Here is a 14182-nt window from a genome sequence, read left to right on the forward strand (position 1 = left end):
ACCATCACGGGATTTTATTTGTTGCGCATCTATAGTAAAAAAGTACTAAATTATATTATATTTAGTAAGCAGTACAGTTCAATCAGTAAGAAAAAAAAAATTGAACAATAATAATTATATTATATAATTGTATCAGTCTTGTCAAACAGTTCAAGTTTTTAAATTAAAATATTCTAGATTTTAGTAATAATCCAGAATAAAGGAATAAATAATAATTCATAATCAAGAATAAATGTTTGTCTATAAAATATTTTTGGAATTTAAGTACAATACTATAAATCTAAATCCTTACTCTGCTCAGTCACGTACAATCTAAAAACACTCAGTTTAGTACTAGCAAGTATTGAAGTATGTTTTTCGTTTTAACTAAATATTATGTAGGTGCAACTATATTTTTTAAACTGTATTTAATTTATAAATTTTCAATAAAATTTAATTTTATGTGATTTATAATTTAAATTTATATTTTGTAATTATATAGTACTATTTTTAGGTAACTACATTTTTATATTATAATATTAAACAAAATTAATTAATTATTTTTTTTAATTAATTATTAATCAATAAATACATTTTTAAGTTTTTATCTTTGGTAAAAACTTCTTTTCAGTACAGTTAATTACACAATGACTTTGTAAAGTTAATTTATAATATATTTAATATAGTATGAAACTATAAAAATGTACCATCAAACGAGTGGATTCTAAATTTATTTAGATACCTATTGGCTACTGTATTATAGGTATATAATATAAGACTAAATTATGCACATAAATATATTAGATTTTGTTAATTTAAATCTATTAAATATATATATATATATATATATATATATTTAAGATTTTTAAAAATGATTGTTGTTATTTTATTGAATAGTTGAGCGTACTATGAAATAGACAATTTAAATTGTATTATTTTAATTATTATTAAAAATATATGAGTTTATTTATAAGTTACATTTTATTAAATTTTTTAACTTGACAATTAGTTCTGCTACATTTATTGCAGCATTATTTCACGAATTAATAAGTCGTAAATGTACAATAAAAGTTAAGTATATAACCAAAACATTGAATTTGTCTAAAATTATAAATTCCAATCATAAATTTGTATAATATCAGTATTGATTATAAACACTAACTAAATAAAAATAATCGTTTAAAATAACCAACATTTACTCGGTTTATGATCTATACTGATCGAATACACATGATTCATATATATTATATTTATAATATACATACACATAAGATATAAACATATAAAAATATGTATAACAACAATAATATGCGCATGGGTGATAAATACATATGGGTATTTAGTATTCTCGCAGAAGAGAATCGATGGTTAAAATATGTTTTATATACATGGTGTAATAATCTATAATATTATAATAGGAAATTATAATAAACACGTTAGGTGACAATTTTTGGCGGGGAAGGGGGGAATGGTTTTGAGGGTTACAGTTGTGGATAGGTAACCATTTTGATCAGCACTTGGGCGGCTGACATTGTTTGCAGTTCTCCATCTGAGTTTCAAATTCTTCGATTTGTAGCGTGCAATCGAAGAAATTGTACTTTTTGTACATCTTGCGCGAAGCTTCTTTTAGCACTGTAGTAGTGTTCGCACCAGGCTCTGTATAAATAGAATACGTAGATGAATAATTAACTTGCCCACAAACCAAGACATATAGGTATGTCGTGCATACAATCAATTATATTATACAGCGATATTTCTTTGCAGCGGTCACCGAGGAAATTATAAGCTACGTTAAAAGACAATCCAAAGTTTTCCCGCTAATACCGGTAAGTCACCATTACTAGACGCTTATCGCTGTATGCTATGCGTATAAATGAAATCTATGATTATACTCACTGACTGCTAAATGGGCGGCTAATGCGATTTTGTCCGGACTCAGAGCCCAAACCCTTAGATTATGCACCCTAACCACGCCGTCGATGCTCATGAATGTTTCTAGGACATCTACAAAATTCACACCTTTTGGCATACCTTCCATCAACACTATCATAGTATCCCGGAGTATGTTAAATGTAGTGACCAACACTAGTAAGGAAAACAAGAACGTGCATATTGGATCTACGATTTTCCAATCAGGCTGAAAAAATAAATATTCATTAGTATATATCTTTTAATCTATATTCATATATATATATATATGTAGCAATTGGGATAGATGATTGAATCAGATATGATTTAAAATTAAACATGTTTTCTTAATTTAAGACATTTTATTATTCAATATTCAAGTATTAATGATTTTAACTGTACGGTCAACAAAATATTCGATACATTCTTTTGTACCTATTCATATTACTTAAACAAAGAATAAGTGAATACATTTTTAAAAAAGTACTTATCCATGTACTTTCTTTGAAATATAAAAAAAGTAAAAATCAAATATTTTTAAATTTAACGAGATATAAAACAAAGTATAGGATCTATAATAATATTGAAATATAATTTAAATTAATGTTCACGATTGCTTGACGGTATATAATAAAATAACGATGATGTGTCAACTCTGTGAGTTATTTATTAATATTTTGGCAGAATATTATATATTTTATAATCTCAGCTCACGTACAAGGTTTAGACAAGCTGCACGTGGCGAGTTCAAGTATAAAGATTTATACTACAAACTCCGGAACGTACATATACTTACACGAGTATAAAGTTAATTTAAGTGACCGTAGATAGAAAATACAAATATTTTATTAGTTCATTTAAATATATCGCAAACAACCCGTCAATTATTGAATTAATTAAAATGAATACGTTTACAAGTATTGATTTACACTAAAACACGCGTTAAATACACTGTCAATATCGTGTTGCGTTTTAAAAGAATTACATACAATATTATGAAAACATAATTTTTTAGTACTTATCATACACACAATGCGGGGATAATTTTTTATCGAAATTATTATAAAATTATGTAACGTGACGGAGTACCTAATCGTTATTTGGATTGTTATACACCGCATATCGCTTGTATCTAACACTTTGTGGATCAGTAACACAAAACGAGTAGATACAACAATATAATACTATAACAGGATATAATTTAATATAGGCATGGAAACTCAAAATTCTACGCACGCAGATAAAAATTAAATTTTAACACTTTTAGAAAATTCATGGTACAATAATAATCAATTATTATTATACACTATTATAATAGCCCGACGAGTTAGATAAGAGTATAAATATAAAAAAAAAAAGAATTAAATACCGTCGAGGAATTTTATGTGCATTAAGTATTCAACGAGCGTTAAACAGAATACGTGCTGGGTGGCACGTATTTGCTCTTAATATAGTTACCTATACTTACTCTAAAGTATACGATAACGGCGGCAATCAACACACCAAGGCTCTGAATAATGTCTCCGAGGACGTGTATGTAGGCTGCCCTAACATTGATGTTGGAACTGCTCCGGCCGGTCGCCTCGTCGTGGCTGTGCGATTCGAGACTGCCGCCACCGTGAGAGTGTGAGTGTTGGTGAAGCGTCAAGCCCATACTGTAACAACGCAAACGCGCAAAACCAACTTTAAAAACGACAGCATTATACATTTTTAAACATCGTATTGTTATTGTATTCGAGGCCTTAGATTTATATTCAAATAAATATTTTTTATTTAAATTTAACTATAGTTGAAACGATTATCATAAAAATCTATAGGTATAAACGTTAGCATTTTATAATTATGAGTTCTTTTGGTGAAATTATTGTTTACGTATTTGAGTCTAAAAACGTATTAGTTGAATATTTCTCCAAAATAACGTAAACATTTATATTATATATAATTTTAAAAAATATTTTTTTTAAGTACAAGAGTCCATGATACATGATAATATTTTTTACATTTTTTTATTTTGCAAATTGATTATTAATAAATATTCCTACAACAGCACCGGTTATCCATTTATTTAAAAGTATAAAAATGTTTGCACATTAAATCATTATATTTGCAATTTGTTTTATATGCATATTGCATACAGTAAATAAAAACATGTTACAATTTTTTTTTTTCATACATCACATGACTCAGGCCAAACTTATGGTAATTATCGTATTGTATAGTAATGTGTATTGTTTCTGTTTAGCGGCTGTTACTTTTTAATACTTAATGTATGATTAAATTAATTATTTCCTATGCCTACACCGCCAGCTACGGTCGTTAATATTTAAATAGCTTTATAGATACATTTATATGTCGATCTACGTCATGCATGATAACGATAATATCAATAATAATAATTAATATCGCATCACAGTCGAGTATAATATCGAATTGCACGTAATATATCATACTCACACCAAGTTAACACACAGTCCGACGGCGGACGTGATGAGCATAATGTCGGCGTCGATCGTATACGTCATGTCTGTGAGGCGCTCGACGGCCAAGTACAAGAGCACACCGGTGACCACCCAGATAAGAAGAACAGACGTGAGGGCACCCAACACTTCGGCCCTGTACCATCCGAACGGCATCGACTGCGTGGCAGGTCTCGAGGCCACCCATATAGCGCAAAGCGATATCATGAAGCTGGCGAAGTCCGTGAGGAGATGTGACGCATCTGTCGCGATCGCCAAACTGCTCGACAAATACCCTCCTACCCAACATAATGTCATTTAAATAATTACATCAGTAGAATAATAATAATATATGTACATCGTGCGCCTATTCCGATCGTTAATATTTAACATGAATAATCCTTGCCAAAACTTACCGACTCCCTCTCCGACCATGAACAACAGACATAGTATGCTGGCAAATATGAGTTTTCTCCTAGCCTTCTGACTGCTTGACGTACTCTCTCGGTTCGGATGACAGTGTTCATTGACTAGGAATTATAAATCAATTCGTTAATGAGGTGCAGACTCAAGATTTTAATATTAACTTTACACAGCAAATACGTTAATATAACAATTATTTTAATTTCAAAATATCACAAGAAACATAATAAAAAAATAATACTTTCCCAAGATCATATAATTTACGTATATAGCTATTTGTTATTTATTTACTAGCAAATTTTGGTATAGTGCGTAAACACAATGGGTGGATGACTTAATGTGTAATAATATAATAAGCGTCGTGAGTGCTAAGACATGACAGTGCCTAAATAAAATATTAAGTTCTCGACTATACATACACCTATATTGTTTTAATTTTTGAGAATACATTTTATTTAATATTTACATGTTTGGAATTAATATGTATTATATATAGAGAGAATCACCAATAACCATCACGTATTTTTTATTCAATAATTTATTTTTTTTTAAATTTAATAACTTAGAGAGTGTGCTTTTGTGGTAAATCATCCTGTATATATTTCTAAAAAGGTTTAAATATTTCGTATTATATGAAAATTAATGTCTTACAACAAAACAAATTTAAACTATAGTATTAATATAATATTGATTACATATATAAGATATAATAACCATATATTATACACTTATTATAACTTTTATATAAATATTAGCTTCACTTTAATGTTAGTTAATGTTAGATTATTTTCTTTTCTTCCTCACAAGTCACAGATCTTTAATTTTTTAATTTCCTCATTTCTGTTCGACTAGAAATGAATAAAGAAGTCTTTCTTTCTCCAAGCATAATTTTGCTGTATTATGTACAATACGAATATATATTGATGAAAACTAAAGAAACAAATATAGCACCTTAAAACAACTAAATAAAATATAATAAATTCCAAAATATCCTATATAAGCACTCGCCTTATTTAGATTTCAAAATCATTCATCCTATATTGTAAAATCCCGCATTAAAATCGGTACAGCCGTTTAGACGTTTCACAATACTCACACATATGATACAATTATTGTTATATAGAATTTAGTTGTATTTAATAATGATCATATAATAAACTATTTTTATTTCTTGTATATGCAGACTTTTTTATTGATTATGAAAATGGTCTTTCAACTAAAAGTGTTATCAGAATAAAAAATAGATATATTATATTAAATTATCATTAACTTTGTTACATTCGTTTAATCTAATCTGGTCGTGCAACTGTGCATATTAAATATTATACAGTAAACAATATATTTTTAATAAAATGTTCAATAGTTTAAAGTGTTATTCAGAACACTACATTGCAACTTTATGTTTAATTGGTTTTTTTTTAAATAATGCATAAGTAAGTACCAATGAATGGTTATAGGATACTAGAAAATGTAAATTTGTTTATATTAAAATATACCACTTACCTATTATTGGTTTAGGTAGGTGCTTGGTATAGTAATATGCCTAAATTGTAGTATATATAACAATACACTAAGCACTTTCAACGTAGAAACAGTTTTTTTTTATTTTTAACTAATACAATTTTGTTACGATGTATTAAAAACAGTTTATTTCTATAAATATCAAAATTATAGTCATTATTAATACTTAAGTGAAGAAATTTAATATAATTGCGTCTCCGTTCTTATTGATTTATTATTTTTATTAACTGCAGACGTTTATCTATCTTCACGTATTATAAATGTGTATAATTTGTTAAGTAAACTTTAGACGGATACTTACAGATTGTGATTGATGATTTTCCGTCTATCGGGTCTGGGGTTTCGTGGTTGGAATTATTGTCGTCGGCCGATACCAATGTGGCGCAACAGCCGGACGGTTTGCCATGTATGCAGTACACTTTACCAGAACTGTTCGACGGTTGCCGTACAAAAGCTCCAGTCATCGTCGGTGTCGTGCTCATGAACACTTCTTCATTAACGGACCCGTACTTGGAACTTTCACCTAACCTGAAACAAAAACAAAACGATAATTATTTTTCCGCATTGTTATGAACACGACGCGCATATCGTAAATATCATCACTCATTGGCGTTTAATCAAATAAAAGCCGTATATATCGTGATGGCAAACGAATAATATAATATACATAAGTAAGAAAAACTCGTATACATAAAACGGATAGATTTAAATACTAAGAAACTACGCGTGAAAGATACTATTGGAAAATATTAAATATTAAAACACTCGCGATCGTTGCTTACAGTGGAATAAATTCGTTTTCCATGGTGCATTAGGATCGGCAATTCACTGTGTAAAACTGCCGCAAAACCGATATATATTATAATTATATTATTATATTATTATTGCCAAGACCGAAGAACATCGATATACAATGATAGAACAAAACACTTTGCGCACAATCGCACTGCTAATATAGCGTAACAGTTATCTACGTCATGCTACAATCGAAATTGAAATAATATTCATTTCGAGACAAGAAATGCGTTCAACAAGTCCCATTTTTCAGTAACTACTATATTTACCGATGGAATTGGTCCGATAAGCACTCTAATATTGAATATAAAATAAAGTGAAAAAAATATTTAAATTGTTTTCCATGTTGTTATCTATACTAATTATGATGACACAACCCTGGAGGGGGTTTCGATTCCACCCAAGAACTACGTTGCCGTTGTGCTCGAGATTTGAGATTAAAACACACCTACAGTATTATGATATTAATACTATATTTGTTTTGTATTATTTGAGATTATTTTCATTCAGATCCGTATAAGTATAACAGCAAATAAATCTTTACAGTGGCACTCAAACATGTTTTTCTAACTTAATATAATATTTTAAGTAAACGCGGCAACGTTTCACGCATTTTTCGAATCCACAGGAAAATGCTATGATACGAATAACCTTTGGCTTTCATTATCAATACTGTTTGGTCCGTTCAAATGTTTATCTTGTAATTCAACATTAGTTTCAATTTTTTTCATATAAATTATACAAATCTAAATAATGATATTGATGTATAGTATACCCTATGTAAGCCAATTGAATAATTTCTAAAAAATATATATAATTAATTATAGTTACTTATACTATTGTTTAAAGATTTAACTATTTAAGGGTGATGACTGTATACCTAATATTTGTTTATTTAAAAGTATAAACTATAAATAACAAACAAAAAAACTAGGTATACGTGTTATTGAATGACAATAGTATTGTGTTCATGTTCATGAATAAATAATAATTTAATCATTAATCATAAAACAAAAATGATTAAAAAATAAAAAATGAGTACAACAGGTATTGTAGATATTATTACTTGCCTAATAATTTGCAATTTACATTCGACTTTGCCAATGTCATAAATGTTATTATTGCATATTAACTAATAAAACGAATTAAAAACTCTATTCTTGACAAAACTATGGACTATAATAGTATGAACTATTATTAAGTAGGTAAGTAAGTAATATTATAGAATTACATTAAAAAGAATCATCTTTATAGTAAATACTAATCGTATAAAAAAAAAAGTATTCTCATATGTATAAACGTATAGTAGAAACAATTGAATGTATACAAATAGTTGATTGGTATACAAATTGATAACTAAAGCCATAAATAAAATAATTTAGAAAAAAGTAAATATTTTTATTTAAGTTAACAATGGAGGCCAAGTGTGCATTTCATGAAAATTGATACAAAGTAATTGGTAGGTGAATAGGTATCTGATAAAAATTATAATGACCATAAATTTAAAAATACCACGTAAATTATGCATATCAATGGACCAGTTAATAATAGTTTAAAAAAATCTCTGTACATTAAGGATTAATGATAAAGATCAATTAAGGATATCTAGCTTAAGCTGTTAAATAATTAATTCGTTATCAAAAAATCCGGAATCGATTAGTTCAATGATTAGATCGTGATATAGTGTATTCAAAATATATTGTATTCGACATTGGATTTAATAGTCCATGATCAAAAATTTCGACAGAAATTTTTATATTAACATTAAACACTAACCTTGACCGGAAACGTCAACGTTACGCTAATTTCCATTTGTAAAAAGATTTTCAAAGAATGTTATCACCTATAAAATATAAATAATTACACTAGAGGCAATTTTAGACTCAACACACAAGATGATACATTATCATTACATGTATAGTGTTGTATAAAATTATTATAATAACTATATATGTAAATTGAATATTTTAAGAATGGTTTGTATTGAGACTAATGAAAATTAAAAATATATCTGGTTTTATATGACGTGTGTACCCAGAGTTCTACTTAACATTAAAAAAATGTGTAAACTAGTTACCTACATATGATTTAATACATACATTTTAAATTTAATTATAATAATAATTTGTACAATTCAAATAATATAAACAAATAGGTAACATACATACGTATTAAATATTTATAAAATATTAAACATAAACTTTGATAAGACTTGTTTAATGACTAATACAAGTTGTACACACTAATAATACAAATATATATATATATATTGGATAAACAAAAGATTTTATAGCAGTATTTTTATTTAAATTATTGTTTATTATTATATAATTTAAAACACGACTTGGAAATATTTTGTTTTATTAATTTAAGTAAATATATATATATATTATATCATTATTTCATAATTTTCATTTAATTATCTTAATAGTATTATATTTGTTTTAATAAAACATCCGTAATATGATGCAACATTTGTAAAGTTAATACTAAAATTGTGATATAAAAAATCGTATATATCTATTGGCTATAATAAGCTTTTTAATCATATCTGTCTCTCTATGTATAGTCATAATATTTTATTATCGTGCATATAAAAAAGATTTTTTTTTTAAATTAACTACATACTTAATAAATGTATATTCCATAAAGATGAAGAAAGAACATAACTAATATAAGAGAGATTCATAAAAGTGTAGACAAATTTAAGCCACGTTCACCTAACTTCCTACCTTAACTAATTACATTATTATTATATTTTTAAGTTAAAATTACATTTATGAAAAATAATCAACAGTAATTAATAAACTGCAAATTTGCCGCTTTAATAATATTGTCATGCTCATTAATACTATCGGTGAAAGTTAAATGACTGTATAATTTGTTTTGATGAGGACAACCCTCTAAACTGAGTGATGTTTCATAATTAAGTTACAAAATATATTTAATTCTTAAGTTCTTATTTGAAACTGTTCTATAAAATATTTTTAAACTATTTATTAAATTATTTTGTTGGCAACATTTCATGAGCAGTATTTGAAGCTATTTAGTATGTATGAATACAATTTTATATACTTTAATTAGTACTTTTTATAAAACTATACTTAGGTATTTTAACAACAAAAATATTTAATACCTAGTTTCCGCTTATTTTTATTATGACTTTGGTAGTTTATAAGATTAAAAACTTGGTCAAGAATCAGAAAGACTGAGAATAGACTTATTACTGCAGGTTTGCAGGCACTATAAATATGTATACTACTTACACCGTACACCAAATGAATATTATATTTAAGGTAGATAGTTTTTGATCACTATTACTTAAAGAGCAATACATTTTATTATTTAGATATATTTTAATTTTATTATATTATATTATATAAGTACATTTGGTAAATTAAAATTTTTAGTTGTAGTTTTAGTAATATATTTTTGATTTTAAGTATTTTTCTATGCCAACAAAAGTAAAAATGATTCCAAACTTAAAGTATTTTTTAATCAGGATGGTATTCTTAGTAAAAATAATTACTTTTATTTTATAATATATTCGTCGTCGAAAAAATTTAAATATTAAAAAATTGATGGTAAATAACATGATTTTTGATTTTCTACTCAAAAAAAAGTAGAAAATTTGTAAAATTTAAAGATTTTTGTAATAAAAAAAGTGTTGGTGACTGATCAACGATTCACTATATATATTGAAATCTGGTTATAAAATAACCAAATAAAGTTATCTAACCACAAGCTATTATAATTGAAGGGTTACGGAGAAAAACGATAATAGTCAATATTCTTAAAATGTTCAGTGTTGCAATTTTAAAATTTCAGATCTCAAAACAACCAAGAGATCGAGTACGAAATAATTCAAAAAAATTTATTGTAGTTATACAATTTATTTTAGATACAATGAACAAAAAAAATATTAAATTTACATTTTTTTTTATGAGAGAAAAAAAATTCTTTTGACTATCATTGTTTTTCCCCGTAGCCCTTCAATTATTAAAAATATATCATGATACGAATCATAATTTATTTCTCTTTATTTCGCCAGAACTAAGACATTTCAATTTTAAACAGAAAGCTACATATTACTTTTTTAACAACATGTCTTAAATTTATAATATAAAGTAATACTACTTAAGTAATTACAATTGACAAATAGTAATTATTAATTATTTACCAAAAATATCAAGTTGTTTACTTTAAAAATTAATGTCATGCTTAAACAAGTTTTTTTATAAGCAAATAATTATTTAAGTTATTAAATTAAATACATATGTACAATATGATTTATGAAAATAAATATTAATCTTATTTCAAGATCCATCCAATTTACAAGAGCTCTCTGTATATAATTGTCGTTGATTATAATACAATCTATATGCATAAATATAGATATTACTAAAAGTACCACTTCCTCAAAGTGTTTAAAGACTACTTGACCTTGAACGAGAGTAAAGGATGAACAAGTTACTTTAAACTAGTTTAAGTTAAGCTAGTTAAAATTAATAAGTAAAAGTATTAAAAAATTACCAATAGTTAAAATTAATAAGTAGAAGTATTCAAAAATTACCAATTAGCAAAGTAATGAGAAGATTTTATAGTATTTTCACCTTTTTTATCTCGGTTAAATACATATTTAATATTGAAAACAATATTTTTAGTCAAATTGAATACAGAAATTATAAATTAAAATACTTTTACAATATTAAATTTGAATTATAATATGTGTTAAAAAAATATAAAATATAAAATTTAAACTAAAATAAAATATAGCAAAAACAAGTAGGAAATTTTTAAAAACGCGTTAAATTTAGATATTTTTAAATTTTGTAAAAACAATTTTAATAAAGTGTGAACAATATTACTTCAGTGTTCTAACTTGACCTTTTATATTGAATGAAAGACTTTTATAAAAATAAAATTCAAATTTTAAAATTTAAACAAACAACGAGTCTATATACTTTCATATTTTTTTTTTAAGAAACGTAAAAACAAAATAGATACATTTTTAAAAATTATTTGAGTATCAATTAGAAAAATAGTTAATTATATAATGGGTATAAAAGAAACACTGCAGATAGCCACTTTATATTTATATGTAATATGTACCTATATATTATTATTATTATATTAATAAATATAAAAAATTATTTATTCATTATATTAATGTTATTGCCACTTATGACTAAATAGTTAATTTGATAAATAGACTTCAATATTACTTGTAGGTACCTACCTACTAAACGTCAGTTTATCTGTTTAATTTCAATTATATAAAACTATAAAATACTCTATATAAAAATATATGATAAATTTTAATCTGTACATTATATACATCAACTGCAGTTGTTAGTAACTAATAGTAATTTTATTAGTCGTTATTTAGTTGTTTATATGAAAATAAGCTATAAAATCGAACAGATATATCAATAGCATAATAATAATTGTACATTATTATTAATCGCATAAAATGTTATTGTAATATTATCAAATATCGATCAATATAGTGATAAAATAAAAGGTAAATTCGAAAAAGTCGAATTAAATACAAGAACTACGCCGTATATTTCTGCATTGTTGCAATTAATAATTAGTAAGTACGTAAAAATGGACGACTATAATATACTATAGTAGAATTAAATTAAAATATAAAAATTTCTCACCGGTTTTGTTTTGGGTTTTGATATTATATATAAGTATATAAATAGTTTTTGTGTATCTACATGATCACAAGCGAGCCGTGTATTTTTGAAATAAAGTCATTATGTCCTCAAAAAAATAGAAAAACGAATATATATGTGGCGTGTTTTTGCGTACATAATAACTACACATAATAATATGATATATTAAAAATAAATTAAAACACTTTCTGTGAGAGTGACTGCAGTCACGTATTAATAACACGATAGGTGCGATAAACAAGCGAAAATAACCACTATAGCGTATCCATGCGTTGTATATTATAATGTACACATTTATTATCAGTAATCAAACCACAAGAATTCATAATAATATACTCATAAAATATTATAAGGAAGATAGATCGCGATGGTGGCGGAAAACGATTGGAAACAATATATAATTATATTATGATGTGACGACTGTGTCGGTTGTAATACGCAAACACTAGAACCGCAATCTATCAAACTTAAATTAAAATTTTAGTAAAAAATATTGAATCAGTTGATAGATTAGCTTGAAATACTACAAAACATTAATTTAAAAACAAATCCAATAAATTTTCGAATTTCAAATCTATTTTTTATTAAATATACTATAATTATTCTTAATTAATTTCGCTGGAAATGCTGTAAAAAATACTGATTATTTCAATGAATTTTTATCAGATGCTATATATTCTAAAAATGAATTATCTTTATTCTTGCGTTACTTAATGTGTATAACAAAATCTTTTGTAATTGGAATTTGTTCCCGTTATCAAGAAATTGTTATTATTATTATTTTCCACACGACCCGATGATCATAATATAACACAATAATATCATAATATTATATACAACATTATGGTATTTAGTTACACGTAACAAACCAAAACTGGTCTAAATGGGCATTTTCCTGAAGGTTAAAAAATAATAATACTGTCTGTATTATATATTTTTATAATAATGTTTGATCCCACTATAGGAAGCCATGCTCTGTCTTGCATACATACAATATAGCAAATTTACATTTAGCAGAACCTATTTTATGTTATTAGCTTTAATACTAGAGTAAATTTACCTAGTAGTCTATAAGATTCCCTAGATAATATTCTCACTTTTAAGTTTAATATTATGTAAATTTACTCTAATATTAAAACTAACAATGTATAATGGATTCAGCTGAATGCAAATTTGCTATGTTGTAGTTATGTCATTTTAATATACTTATTACTTATTAAGATCAATTGATAAATGTATCGAATAATCATTTTGTTTTAACCACATATAATAAAAATATCACTCTCTAGCCACTTCTGTAGAATTTCATAGGCTTACCTTAAAAAACTCATACAAGCTCATAAATCCAACTGTTATATTATAAATATCATTATTTTATAGCATGTACATTAAAATAATTTTTAATCAAATAAAAGT

At 25.7% G+C, this 14182-nt stretch overlaps 1 protein-coding gene across 1 annotated transcript in view; it reads right to left on the reverse strand.

The window, feature by feature from the left end:
- Nucleotides 1-1151: 1151 nt before the first annotated feature.
- LOC113548115 (zinc transporter 2-like) overlaps nucleotides 1152-14182 on the reverse strand; it is a 33142-nt gene continuing 20111 nt past the window's right edge. The window contains exons 2-7 of the mRNA XM_026948801.1: nucleotides 6589-6815; nucleotides 4760-4873; nucleotides 4342-4642; nucleotides 3356-3542; nucleotides 1876-2116; nucleotides 1152-1635 (exon numbers count right to left, since the gene is read on the reverse strand). Coding sequence (XP_026804602.1) covers nucleotides 1490-1635; nucleotides 1876-2116; nucleotides 3356-3542; nucleotides 4342-4642; nucleotides 4760-4873; nucleotides 6589-6815 — 1216 coding nt within the window. The 3' untranslated portion in view covers nucleotides 1152-1489. The remainder of the gene's footprint in view (nucleotides 1636-1875; nucleotides 2117-3355; nucleotides 3543-4341; nucleotides 4643-4759; nucleotides 4874-6588; nucleotides 6816-14182) is intronic.

Source organism: Rhopalosiphum maidis, chromosome 4, assembly GCF_003676215.2.
Source record: "Rhopalosiphum maidis isolate BTI-1 chromosome 4, ASM367621v3, whole genome shotgun sequence".
Lineage (NCBI taxonomy): Eukaryota > Metazoa > Arthropoda > Insecta > Hemiptera > Aphididae > Rhopalosiphum > Rhopalosiphum maidis.